This window comes from Oreochromis niloticus, linkage group LG5 (assembly GCF_001858045.2).
Source record: "Oreochromis niloticus isolate F11D_XX linkage group LG5, O_niloticus_UMD_NMBU, whole genome shotgun sequence".
Taxonomy (NCBI): domain Eukaryota; kingdom Metazoa; phylum Chordata; class Actinopteri; order Cichliformes; family Cichlidae; genus Oreochromis; species Oreochromis niloticus.
In genome coordinates, this window is record NC_031970.2 from 36,679,259 (window position 1) to 36,694,073 (window position 14,815).

The window sequence follows — 14,815 nt, forward strand, 5'->3', positions numbered from 1 at the left end:
AGTGCATCAAGTGCAGTCCGTTTCTTCAGCCAGCAGGTGTGAATCACATCAAGGCCTGCAGTTGTCCAACTTTTCATGCTTGAGACCTTTGTTTGGATGTCTGCCACTGTGATGGTTACTGGATCCTGTTCAGGGAGGTTGCTGTGGTCTGCTCTGAGATCCACTAGCCACTGAGTACTGTTGTTATGGGTTGTATCCTTCTTCTAGACGCTCTTCCAGTATTGCTCCATCACCAGTCTTGGTGGAGCTGTTCTCATATTGTTTCCCTGCCACTGAGAGTACACCTTGGATGGTGCAGTGGAGTACATCTGATTTATTCTCCTGCATTCTGTCTCTGTGGTGTATCTATTATTGTACGATGTACTGTACAATGTAAAGCGCCTTGAGGCAACTGTTGTTGTGATTTGGCGCTGTATAAATAAAATTGAATTGAATTGAATTGAAGTGGCTGGCCAAGGCTGTGAGTCTTTGCTTTGCAAGGTCTCGGGTATGGACAGCTTGCTGCGCTTCTAAGGCAACTCTTTCTTCATCACAACTTTTTGCAGCTCCGATAGTTGGCTAACGTCCCTTCGCACTGCCTTGATCTTGGCCTCTAGACCTTGACATTCTCAGTGGACGGTACTGCTCCTTGTGGCTGTTCATCTTTAAGCCCAAGCATCTCTGTGATCACTGGTGCCGTGGTGTGGATCAGCTGATTAGCTGCAGTAGGAATTGTCCGTAGTGCTGCATTCACATCATCTTGTAGACCTTCAGAGGGTACTTCACGTAATCTTGGTAACTGGCTATGGAGGTTCCAGGTTTCCAACTTTGTCATGATCCTGACTCTCTGGTCTGCTGCTCTTACTCAACGCGCAATACATACTTGGGGTTTAGTACCCAATCTCGGGTGGGGGTGAGATGTTCAGAAGGTATTTCACTGTGTCTTTGTGGATCCTGAGAAAGCATATGAGGGTCCCAAGAGAAGAAGACAGGGCAGAGAAATATGTGAGGGGGGTACCAGACATATATGAGGACAGAAAAAAAATGGTGAGGTGTGTTATAGGAGTGGATTCAAGGTGGTGGTGGTGGGGGGGGTTTGTTTTTAACCCTCTATTTTTTCGCAGGTTGACAGATGAGAACAGGCAGGCATCTCTGTGGACTATACTGTTTACAGATGACACTATGATTTGTAGTTAGCATTGGGAGTACGTAGAAAAGACCCTGGAGATGTGTTATTATGCTCTATTGAGAAGTGGAATGAAAGTCAATAGAAGCAAGAAAGAATACATGTGTAAATAACAGGGAGACACGTGTAACAGTGAAGATGCAAGGAGTAGAGGTTGTGAAGGTGGCAGACAAGATTAGAAATAATACATTAGAGGGACAGCTCAGGCTAAGTGGTTTTTAGAGGCAAGGTTTGAGTGAATATAGGGGGCAGAAGATGTTGAAGATGGGACTGCCATGCAGAAGGACAGGAGGAAGACCACAGAACAGAAGGCAGACATGCAGAGGGTTGGTGTGCCTGTGATCTAAGTACTAATCTGAGGCTGAATAGCTGGCTATATGTCAGACACGTAGGAAATGACTGGCACCTTGTCAAAGGTACATGCTACCAGTGTCAGTGTGGGCCGGCTCCACTCCAGCTGTAATGGGTATAGGTGATGGATGGGTAATTTTACCTGAATTCAACATCAAACAAAATTTAGTACAGTATCTACTAAAGTATCTACAGAAAGTATAAATCAAACCATTATTTTTTTAATATGCATCCTACAGTAATGATTCATAAAAGCATTACTTTAAGCTCAGTGCACTGCAGCTCTGACTAGTCTTTATCTTTCTTAAATTTGGAAGAAAAATTAATTTATTTTTTCAACTTGAGGTCTTTTCATTGTGTCTTTCCAGCTTCTCTAACATGTGTCTGCCTTTCCTTATTGCCTCCCCTCCTGGATAAGCAGAAGGTAAGCTATCATTATGTTCTGTTCTCCCTGCTTACTGCACCATTTCTTTAAGTGATGTGGACCCTAGCTCAAACCCTAATCCTAAAACATTTTTTGGAGAAAAGCAAAAAGAACCCAAATCTACATAAATAATATTTTAATTTATCTCAGAATTATTTTTTTTTTTTGTGCCAAAAATGGGATTAGAAAACGAAGACTACAATGAAATCTTCTGATAGTATAGAGTTAACCTTAGGGTTAGGGTCATGTCTGACAATGAGTCACAAGGTCAGACACATCGCTGAGGTCTAAGCAATGTGTTAAGCATACAGCAAACTGACCTTTCAGTGTGTTTCTGTAACTGCATCGCTAATTCAAACAGAAATGAATGAAGCCACACTGTTCAATAGACAACAGACCATCTGGGCTGGATTATGAGAAACTCTTCTTATCTCAGGGATTACAAATGTAATCTGAAAATCCTGTAAAAGAATGTGGCTTCACCTGTGCCTTTTTATGACAGCTTACCAAAATACCTATGGTGTATTATTGTAACTACAAAAAATGTTGCTTAAACCAAAACAATTTAATTACAAAAGCTCAATTCAATTAAGTGTAAAATATGGACAAAATGCAAAGCAATTAGACAGTTTCAGTAACTAGGTGCTAACTAGCTGCTGTGTTAGTCCTAAGCAGTCTGCTGTAATCAATCAACGTCTAGATATCTCATTACTATTGCATCTACAATCAATGTTTACAAAAGAATTTCCAAGTACTTCTTTATTTTAAATCCAAGTAACCCAAATTGAAATCATATATGACGGAATAGCTGTAACTTTGTTAACCTATCAACAGAGACATTTCAGAAATTAGCCAACATGCAGCACACAGTGACTGAGTGCAATGAATTCACTATGATGATTTCTCTACTCTGTAAAGGACTTCCTGGGTCAGATGTTCTGCACACTAGGTGAGATCATTGGTTCACCGGGCGGCAGGCTGGAAAGGACTCTTTCGTAAGTTCAACATACACACAGCGTCACCCATACAGTAGTTGTCTTTGAAGCTGGTTTAGGACACTATCCTTAGTGTCAACATCTTGTTTAGTCCTGTTTACAAGTGCGGAAAATCTTTGGTATTGCAGACTGATTAACAAATACAAACAGTTCAGAAGTGACGTCTCAGCCATAAGCATTTCAAACATTTAACTGGGTTGAGATCTGAGATCTGACTTTGACCATGCCACTACAACCCCGTGATTATTTTTGTTTTCAGTCATTGTGTTGTAGATTTTCTGGTGTGCTTGTGGTCATTGTGCTGTTGCATGACCCACCTCGGAACAAGCTTTATCAATCAGACAGATGGCCTCGCCTTTGACTGGAATACTTTAGTGTGCAGGGGACTTCATGGTTGACCCAAATCATTAGCCCTCCACCACCATGCTTCACAGTAGGCATGAGGTGTTTTTGCTCATATCCTATGGTTGAAAAAGTGCATTATGGCCAAACAGCTATACTTGTCTGTCCAAAGGAAATTGGTCCAGAAGTCTTCTGGTTTATTTAGATGATTAATACTACAAATGTTTGGTTTTTTGGTTGTTTTTTTGTTGTTGCATGGTCTGAATGGGTTACGACCCCTACAAATATTGTGCCATTGTGTTAACACACACCTGAATACTCCAGACCAAAAGACTGCCTAAACACGTTTTTAGAGGCCAAACTTGCTGATGATCAAGTTTTAATCAAGTACTTGGTTTTACTTAAATAAGGACTCAATTTTTCTCAGGACTGCATAAAATGTTGAAAAAGAAAAACATTTTCTTTTTCACTGTATTGTGAATCACCTGAACGAGACTCACCTCCTTACTTAGGCAAGTATAACTTGAGCCAACAGATAAAATGCTAACTATATGTTTGTCTAAAGGTATTTCATTATACCACAACAGTTAATACTGGTGAAAGAATACACACAACTGTAACACACTTTTGGTGAAATTCAGAGGGTGACCTGTCTACATTTAATGGATCCATCGTCACCTCAGCTCAGGACGGCACATCTGATGAAGCTGCAGTTTGTGCTCTCCAACCTTGGAGAGAGCAGAAAAGCAAGTGGAGCGTTTGCCCGAGGCTGAGAACGTAAAACAAGATGAAGTTCCTATTTCACCTAGCATCTTGTTTATGTGCTTTTAGAGCCTGTGGCGTTCCATATGTTCTGCCTATAATTAGATGGTCACCATAACTAACTGAGTAGCAAAGTGTGTTCAGGTTCAAACCATGATGGTAAAAAGAGGTGATATCTCATGCTTGTCATTTGCTTTATTGCATATATGAAAGAAGACCACAGTGAAATTAAGACTTAAATGATACAGTGTTTCATGTGTTTTGAATAGAAATACAATTAGTTAAAAAAAGAAGAAGCTACCACTAAATGAAAATATAAAGAGTTGATTGTGTGCCACACTGCAATTCCTCTTTGTTGAAGCCTGAAGGAGCATTTCCTAGTTCAGACAGCTTGTCAGTGAGCGGAGGAAAGGCTCTGATACCCTTGGATTCCAGTGCTGTGTTATAGCAACTTGGGTGTCATTGTGTGTGTAGAACTGCTGGCCTGGTCCCATCAAGTGAAGCCTTGAGTGACGTGGGCTGTGTTCTTAAGAGTCAAAGTGTGCAGGGAGATTATTGATTACAGGAAGCTACAACATGGATTGAAGTCCCACTCACTTGGTAAAAAGCCACATATGTATAAAGGGAACAGAAATATCTGATGGACACTGATGTTCATGGTCTAGATAAATGCCAGCACAGTAAAATTTCAAATTTAAAGCTCTGACAGTCTGACATTTACTGAATGTAATGATAGGACTGAGAAATTTAATCTTTGTGCGTTTCAGTTTGTCTAGCTTAGCAAAAAAACCTGGGTGAAATAGTAGGGGTGGGTAAATCAAGACCTTCCAATAACTATACAATGTGTTATTTAATTGGCATATATTTTACATGTCTTAACTAGTAACCCTCAACAGGAATGACAAGTCCATGCATATCTTATGATAAGAAAGTCTTAAGTCAAGATTTATAAGTTCCAGTGACGTCAAAATCCAAAGGATTCGCGTTTTACTCACACATGTATATATATACACTGCTTTTTATTTTATTCTATTTTTTTTTTCCACCTTCGATGTATATTGGTTTCTCTTTTTCTTACTTTATCACCTTTGTGGTCCAGCTACCCAATTTCGCTGTGCAAGAAACTGCACAATGACAATAAAAAGCTCTAAGTCTCTCTAAGTCGTTAATTCCTAAACTTCTGCCAAGTTCAGAACATGTAATTCTTTGCAATATCAGCAGTGAATATTCTGCAAACTAAAAATGGTGACAAAATTGGTAAATTGGTGACAAAATAATTCCTCACAAATGAAACGTTTGTAGTCACCACAGAGCAGATAGCTTAAACTTTGATTTGACACACACACACCAACGCACAGTCAAAACACAGTTTATATCATACATTGTGATGGACCAAGCAGTAAAGGACAGTCAGACACAGGCTAAAGTAGAAAAAACAAGAGCTTGGGCTCATAAAAGAGGTCAAAGAAACAGAATGCTTCTCCAAAAAATGGCAACACAGCAACACTACCTCAAGCAATCTGACCTACCAAAATGAGACAAAGGGGAAACTTAAATAGTGGCTGATCAGCCCACAAAGACACAAAAAGGGGTAGAACACACAAAAACCTATCCGAAACTAACATAGCAAATCCCCCCCCCAGCCCCCATCATCCAGAATTGTGGTATGACCCAATTTGTAGGTCTCCACATAGGCTTGTCCCGCCCCTTTTACACCTCTTAGGGAATTGACCAGCTTTTACTAAGGTAACCAGAAAACAAATAAAAAGATTAAACTAAAATGTGGACACTTATTGTAGAATACATTATTGTGTATAAGATTATAAAAATAAAGAAATTATAAACTAACACCAATTCTTTATTACTCTGTACATTCAATCCTATATGTAAAGAAAGCAAAATACAAGTGTAGTGTTATAAATAAGTCTCTATTGAAGCACCATGATGTTTGGCAGATGTTACCCAATATGTGTGGCTGGAACTGCAGCCATCACATACATTTTGACACATAGATAGCCTATAGGAGAAGCATGATGACGTAAGAGTTTTCACTTCAAAGTGAAGATACAGACAGGATTGTATTAGAAAAATACTTGTTCTTTTAATAACAGATGTGTTTCCAAGGCAACTGTGAGCACGGAGTCTACTTTATGCTCCCTACTGCTGAAAAATCCAGTTGGTGAGCCATTTTCTTCATATTGGCCCATTCTCCTCTGATAAAGATGACATCAGAGCCATGGCAAGGATCTATTTTGAGATAATGGGTGGGGAGAGGAAGAGAGCCCTGTGGCATTTAACGTGTCAGATGAGAAAATTATTAGGGAAACCCACCTTGTGCATCAAGTCACGATGCACACTTCTTTGTTTAACCAGGCTAAGTGCTTGCAGGCAGACACATTTTTGCATATGCAATAGCAATCACCCACCTGCTGAACTAAGTTCATTTACCTCCTGTGCTTTTGCTAATGCACTCCACAGTCAAATGCTGGATCAAGTTGTGGTTGCAGGGACACTTGACACATGACCAAGGAAAAAGCTTATTAGAGATGTTTCACAAATCAAACAGATCATATTGTGTGTGAAAAGGATTGTTGCGGTTTGTGATGGAGAACTGATCTAAACTTTCGTCTGTTTTAAAGTAATTCCTGTTCATTAAAGCACAAAAGCAGACGTGAGGAATATACAGAGAGCATTTTCGTGCTCAAGAGTGAGAATAGAGAAGCAATAATTAGTGTGAAGCAGTGCTCGCTAAAGTGTATAGTGCTAAATCATTCTGCATATCATGTAATGTGCAGATAAGTATGTTTTATTTTTAAAGAAAGCAACCCTTATTGCTTTACGTAGCCTATGACCGAATCATCTGGATTTTCTTTCATAGTGAATCCGTAACAGAAAAGCACAATTTGCACTATCCTTGTGATGACTCTGATGTTCCCATCGTTCTTGTAAAACCGTTCAAAAGTCAGTTTCAGCTCCTGAACATTTCTTCTTGATAACAGATAATAACAGTGCACTCGGCCAATTTAGCATTGCACTTCTGCTACATTTGCAAGCCCAGAATGGGTGATTAAAAAAAAAGAATGGAAATCAATGCAGCTGTACCATAGATTGTATATTTTTTCCCTATGAAAACTTTGTACCTATCTAAAATCCAGTCAGACTCTGTGTGTTATACCAATTCTGGTTAATGCATCCTGGAGTTTGTAGCCTTCAGAGAGGATTAGTAGTGAACTGTAGGTTTTTTTTTTACACTCTTTGGAATGTAGTCTTTCCCTCTAAAGAGTGCTAACCAAACTGATGCTACTTGAGGGCATCTATAAGCTGAAAAGAAGGGTTTAGGAACCTTTAACACCTATTATGCTATCAACAACCCTCGTGTTATACTAGACGAGATCCAAAGGCCTACAAAAGTTTGGATGCTTATCCAAACTTTTGTAGGCCATGATGGGTAGCAAGCCTCAGTCACTGGACTCTGCCTGGAACTGCAGTCACTTGAACAAGTGAACCATAGTCACTGGTCACTGCTAAGGTATTTACCCAATGTTTATTAAATGTTCATATTGCCACGTCTCTGTGTATTACCCCTTACACTGTCAATGTGTCAACACAGCTCATTTGTGATGAATGACGATGATACTGCGTTGAGTTGAGGATATCCTTAATTTTCGGTCAGTAAATGCTGCCATTTTTGCCTGTTAGCTGTTGTTAGCTGCTGTCACAGCTGTTCCTGAAAGTTTATTTTGAAGTGGATCTAACGTGGGCACACTCGCACTTACTCTCATGTGATATGGGAAGATAATTCTTATTTCACTGTTTCAGAGGAAAATTAGGTAAAGAATTTAGAACACTAGAGTCTAATATTAGCTGGCATAATGTTAGATTATAATATTATGTTGTTGTTTAGCCGAATCTTGTCAGCTTTCCAGAGGCAGGAGAGCTGCATGTTTGTTAATAAACAACTGGGAAAATATAAAGAATGAATGAACATGTTCCTGTGGGATTTCTTATGCTAGAACCCAAACTTCAGGTGAGGAGTGAGGGACAGTGTTGGGGAGTAACGGAATACATGTACCGGCGTTACGTATTTAAAATATGAGTAACTGTATTCCGTTACAGTTACCGTTTAAAAAGGTGGTATTCAGAATACAGTTACTTTGTTGAAATAAAGGGATTACACGGCGGTCTTTTCCTGTTTCATATGGTAGGTTATGCCCTCTCTACTTTTGGTAATCGCGTCGGTGGAAACCCAAACAAAACACACATTAAGAGGCTCTAATGCCTGTGTCTCAGTCTCACGGCCCATGCCACCTCTACTTGCGGCTGCATAATGATGTGAAGAAATATTTTTAAAAATTATTATTAAGACTCGACTGTACACTGTGCTCGTGTTTTCCTCCGAAACAATAAGTTCTGTTGGAGCAGCCTTTCAACGCCTCTCTCTGCCTCTCACTAGCAAAGTTGACCCGGACAACAAAGTAAAGCTCATTTTCGGTTACGAGCCCGACACGAACCCGACATATTAGCCAGAGGTCCCTTTACTACGGTTCGGACCCGCAGACCTGTTTTATATACACGCTGAATAGTTTTCTATAAGAGATCGCTGCAAAAAGTGCAGCCTTACCTAATGTCCACCCTACTAATCGTGATTAATTTTGATTAATCACGATTAAATTGCATTTCATTTTGCATGAGCAAACAGACTCTGAAAAAAAGTGAAAATATACGCACTTAACATGTTTATTGAACATCTTGAACATTCATGTTAACAAAAAACTCTGTAAACTTTTAGCCACTCTCTCTGTCACTCTTGGGAAGGCACTTCAAGGCTTTGAAACGAGAAACCAAAGCTGTGTAAAGCGCGTGTTCTCAACGATATTAACAGGTCTGCAGTTTGTTGCAATGCACTTGGCATTGTGTCAATGTGATAGTTTAAGCTGGAAGTGCTTCAGTGAAAAGAAAATTCCTTCTTGCACAATATGCATAATACTTTATGTTGGTCGACTGTTCCATCTTGTTATTTTTTTAATACTCAAATTTCCCATCGAGAGGGCCAGTGTGCGTTTATCATCTTCCATATTGAGTTGATTGGTTCAGCTGCCCGTCACTACCAGATCAACTGCCCATTTGCGCATGTGTGAAGGTAACTCTACTTGGACAAACTGCCCGAAATGCGCTGACAGAAATATTTCAGGGATTTTGAGTCATTCTGCACTCCAGATGCGTTAATAGTGTTAAATTTTTTGTATCGCGTTAATCGTGATGACGGCTTAATCTGCGTTAACGCGTTAATTTTGACAGCACTACTTTTTACTCTTAGCCTGGCTAATTATCCTCCATGGCCTCGTTACAAATTCCAATTAATTTGAATGTGGGAAGCAGCAAGCAGAGCCTTTGCCCGTGGTTAGTATTTACAGCACAGTGAGTATGAATCACTTCTTTGGTCACAGAAGTGAATAAGTGAATTGTGGAGCAGATCTTCAGGCTGTCAAAATCATAATTGAGTTGCTCTCTGTCCTGAGCCATAGGATCTGGCTTTGCAGATATATTTGACACATTGCTTCTTGCTTGATTCCACATTGGACTTCACATGCCTTTTTGACAAAGCTAGGCCATTAATCTCAGCTAAACCAAACAGCTCAGACACTGCTACATACTCATCTGAGATTTGACAAAAGTATTTTCAGCTGGCACACTTTATTAACTTTCTTGCTTAATGAGGGATCTGCCTCTCAGATGTAAATCTTTTTCTATTGGTCCGTCTGATTAAACATTAAAAAGTCATATGTAGACGAATGCTTGATGTTTCTCCCATCCAATGTGCCACTGGCAGATCAGTCCCTATAACTCATGGGTGTAACAGACCTTTGCACTGACTTGTTATTTCATTCCATGGGACTACTCTTTGTGGCCACTCAATACTTAAATATCAGTTCTGTTCATCTGACAAGAACCCGATGATACCCATCTCTCTGAAAGCTTCAGATTTCAACCTGAAAGTAACATTGAATCCCACAGTTTTGCCGTTGATAGGTTGGATGACTTTTGATAGAGGAGGACGTTTGTGTTTTGATCTGATTGTCACCTGCGTGTCCTTCTACTGTCTGAGTTGTATTTAGAGTGAGGTGTTCGGTGATGAGGTTGCCATGGAAAGGTGTACTGAGCCCCTGTGTGGAAGACTCTGACTGCTGCTAAGCTCTCAGCCAGAGGAGTATCGCAGCACCATGAAAGGAAACTCTAAATTAAGTCCTTGGAGAAAAAGATATTTTCAGGCTGTTTTCACACACACAAACTCTGGAAATTGTTGAAAGAATGAGGACCAGACACTGTCAAAATGTTGACCTTTCAGACTTGTTGCACTCAAATGGAGATTTGTCAGATGCATTTTCACTAGTGGAAATACACCAGTTTGTTTGGGATGCCTGGGTGTAGTGTACTTGCCGCAGAACACTGCCTCATTCTGTCTATGAAATGTCTGAAAGTTTTAAATACAGCTGGACTTGAAAAGTCTAAAAATATTCAAGGTAGCATTGCATTTGTGAAAACTGCTTTGGTGGGAAGTTTTAAGGGTGGCAGTAAACCTTAAGAGTGAAAGTACAAGTTTTCCACGTCTCCACCACAGTTTGCAACTTTGTGTTGGCTAGTGTTGCGTCCTGTCTAGGGGCCAGGTCATAACATGAATAGAGCACTCGCCCCCCTTTCCCCCCGAGACCCAACCAACCACAGGAAAAATCTGTTCATTGCAGTGTCATTTATTTGCAACATAATGAAAAGGAAACAACAAAACGGGAGTGTCAACACTTTGGGTGAGCCAAGGCCGATTCCCACACACATAACCTTACCAAAAACAAGAGCCAAAAACAAAGACAGAGTCTGACCTCCTTAACCTACTCAAAACAGGAGAAAAACGAGTGATCAAAAGAAAAGGCAGCTCATCCCTACCCACTCCACTTCCTTAACTGCTGCAGGGAACTGCAGCTGGCGGCTGTCACAGGCATACTGCTCAGGTGCCGGGAGAAGCATGAGAACCTCTCTCGCCGGCGGCGCTCCACACTTCACTTAACAGGCAGGACCTCCAGCTGGAACCAATCACTCAGGAGCTGTACATCCACGCACCAATTGCAGCAGGGCCCCTTCTTCTTCAGCCACCTTTCTCACTCACTATGCATTTATACACCTCTCTGCATTGAATGATTTGTTATTATTAATCTCTGGCTTTCTTCCACTCCATGTCTTTGGCCTGTCTTCATCTGCTCATCCCCATCCGGGAGATAGCGGGCCCTTCCTAAGCCTGGTTCTGCTGGAGGTTTCTTCCTGTTAAGAGGGAGTTTTTGAAAACAAAGTGTTTTGAAAACAAAGATTGGAAATTGATTGTAAAGAGTACATGCCTCTATACCTCTGACACTATGTTTAACCAGCAAGACCATCAAGTTGTTTCCAAACCAAAAGTGATGCCTCAACCAAAATGTACGGCCTCTCTTTGAGGCACAGAATAGATGAGGGGAAAAATCACTTACAGTAATGCCTGGAGAGAACTGAAGAAGCTCTGCTCTCTGTCATAGTGCATTACACAAGCTACACTACAGAAAAACCAGAGCCTTGGCCAATTAGTTAAAACAACATAAATGACTGTGAGAACCAAGTTCTTCAGATTGAAATCTTTTCCCCTCCCTTTAGGTAAAAGATACAGAACCGTCAGGGCACATCCCAATATACTGAGGAGCAGCTAACACCCGCCCCAAAACATAAGAACCAAAACACATACAGACACTATACACCCCATACCCATACTGAGACATCCAGACTGAAGACCTGAAGACAGAAAACACACCAGCCTGTTGTTTTTAAATGAATTCACCATTAGCTCCAGAGATCCTGGAGGGCACTGACAAGACATATGTGTTCTTCCTCATCAAATGATATAAAAAGCTTTGCAGTGGCTGTTTTTTCCTCCTCCTGTCCATGCTCACTCCATTTAAATAGCTCTATACCCATCCATAGGTCACTGTACCACCATAAATTGTTCTCAAATCTACTTATTTTCCTCAAACATGCATAATTAAATCTCATCCAGTACAGAGGATGGAGTTACCTCCACAAATAAATTAAATCCCAACAAACATCAATTTACAGCAGGAACAAGGTGCCCCCCCCCCCACACACACACACACACACGCACGCACGCACACACACACACACACACACACACACACACACACACACTGCCTTTGGCATTCTCAGCACTGTTTAATGTGAGAAATAAATGATAGACCGATAGAGTTGTTTTGTTTTTCATTTCCATTTGCATTGTTCAGCTTAGACGGTCTCTGACTGAACAAATGTATTCTCCCTTCCTTTTTTCAGTCCTTTCATGTATAATGTGGTTAAAAATTAAATGATGCAGCACTGGACTAAAGCCATTCACAAAGCTATTACACTGACTCACTGTGACTGACTGCTAAATCACTTCAGAATACAACACAATGTGACTAAAAATGTCTGTGATGTTCTTTGCCCACAGGTATTTTTATGTGCCGCTTTGGGTTTGTTCCTTCTCTCTTGCTAAGCATCCAGGAAGGTCACAGCCTCTTAAATTTCTACAAATGCATTCCACATTTCTTGGCTCTGACAAGATTAAGATTTAGATGAAAACTGTGATTGGGTTCCAAAACTGCCCTCCTTCCTATCTGATTTCATTTGAGTGTTTTTCTTAGTCTCTCTTACCATTTGTTTTGGCCCTGTTAATTAAACTATGAACCCTGTGTGCAATTATAATGAAATCTGAGATACATTACTGAAACAAAACAACGTGTTGCTGTTCACTTGAGCTTCTGATAAAAGACTTTCCTACTATTCGGTAGTTGAAGCTGGATGTAATTCTGTACAATATGACTGATTGTGTTTGAGATTATCTCTTCATCACCAGGCACCTGTTATTGTTATTGTGTGGGTTATTGCCCTGTTGCCTCTTTCAGATGCATAATGTACTCTGCCCAAAAGCAAAAAAAATGGTTCAAGAATGGTTCGAGAAGCTGCTGCGTGTTTGAAATCTTGACTTGGCCTCCAAATCGCCCAGATCTGAATCCAATTAGGCAGCTGTGGGATGTGTTGGACAAACAGGTCTGATCCATGGAGACCCTGCCTCACAAGATTGGTTGCAAACATCAACAACAGCCACAGACCCCAGCACACATTCAGTCTAGTGCACACAAGTCTTCTTTAAGTTATTAAAAAGTATCCTGTACAACGAAATCCTGTTCATTTCATACTGAGAAGAAACAGTTTAAAGAAATCATTAAAAGCTCACCATTACCATGGCATTCATGGCCATCAAGAGTGGATATAAACTTCTGACTTCACCTGTAAAACAGGTACTAGGAGTCTTCAGTCAGTATTCCCCCATTACATCATGTGATCACACATGTTTGTGACCACTTACAGTTGTTGGTAAAGTAGAAGTACTGTGATGTAAAAGGGCTCCTCCAGCAGGTCTGGGATAAGTCAGCCTCCATTGTGAAAGCTCCAGCTGATTATCCTGTGAAGCACACGACTTTGGACCGTGACCTTTGCAAGGCTGAAAATAATTTGCATTCTATTAACTCAGTTTATGCCGTTTAGACATTCACACGTGCCTTGTTTTTTGAAGCCACAAATAAAAAATCCTCCCCACATATATCACCCCAACTTGAGATACAACTATACAGCAAGGAAGAAAAAGTATATTTAGTATGAGTGACATCCAGCCAGCCTGTTACTGAGCCTAAATAAAATATGCTGATCACCTGCAGGGTATATATAGCAGAGCCATTTAAAAACCTCTCATCAAAAGCCCTCAAGAACCTCTCAAGAGCCCTCCCCTCACTGATACCACCCAGACCATGACCCACTGGTAAAACTGGATCACGTTTATTTGCCAGCATTTCCTCACAGCACGGGTGTGACGAGGAGACAGTGGGTGGCGTACTATGGCATCTCCAGCTAATTATCTATTTGGACAAGGATCAAACACCCCACTGTGGAAATTATGTTCATGTTATGTTTATGCAAGTCTGAGCAATAGACATACCAAAACGTCTGCTTACTGAGAGGAAAGAGGCCAGAAGGAAAGGGCTCTAACAGAAACACTGACAAGCACTGGGTGTAATGTGATTCACATGTTACTGTAATCATGTTATATTTTTCAGTTATGCACTAATGTAACACATTAGTGTACTAAATTCAGTAATTACACTACAGTTGCAGTTATGTAGTTTTTTCTGTTACAAAGGTTCACCATGTATCTGCAGTCCAGGTATATAGAAAAGGGGTGAAAAAAATAGCTTTTTTCTTCATGGACTTTCAGAGGGTTTTTGGCTCCTTCACCTTTGCTGTCCCCCTGCTTGGTCACCATAGGGACTCCACCTCCTATGGCTTAGGTATGCAAAGTTGCATCTGAAAAAACAAGACTTCTCAAGCAATGTCCGCTGGATAAACTTAAGTGGAGATGTTTGCAATATAGATGATATGTTTGGTAAAAACACAGCACAAACACTTTAGACCTACAGTCAAGCGCAGTAATGGAAGGCTGATGATTTGACCTCCTCTGCATGCTGAAGTATTCTAAAGTCAAATTTGAGCCCATCTGTCTGATAGCTAAAGCTTGGCCAAAAGTGAGCCATGCAACAGCATAATGACCCCAAGCACACCTCTAAGAGAGTGGCCCAATCAAAGTCCAGACCTCAACGCGTCTGAAATCCTTTGGGAGGAACTTAAGAAAATGGTACATAAATTAATGCCACA

General features: G+C 40.5%; 1 protein-coding gene across 5 annotated transcripts in view; it reads left to right on the forward strand.

Moving 5' to 3' along the window:
• The window catches only part of LOC100712465 (copine-9), a 223,350-nt gene that overhangs the window by 99,606 nt on the left and 108,929 nt on the right, over positions 1–14,815 (forward strand). For 3 of the 5 annotated variants that reach the window (XM_025907541.1, XM_025907540.1, XM_019358580.2), the window contains exons 6-7: positions 1,935–1,940; positions 2,859–2,935. In XM_025907541.1, coding sequence (XP_025763326.1) covers positions 1,935–1,940; positions 2,859–2,935 — 83 coding nt within the window. Of the gene's footprint in view, positions 1–1,934; positions 1,941–2,855; positions 2,936–14,815 lie in introns of all 5 variants that reach the window. The other 2 variants (XM_025907539.1, XM_025907542.1) reach the window with 1 other exon arrangement.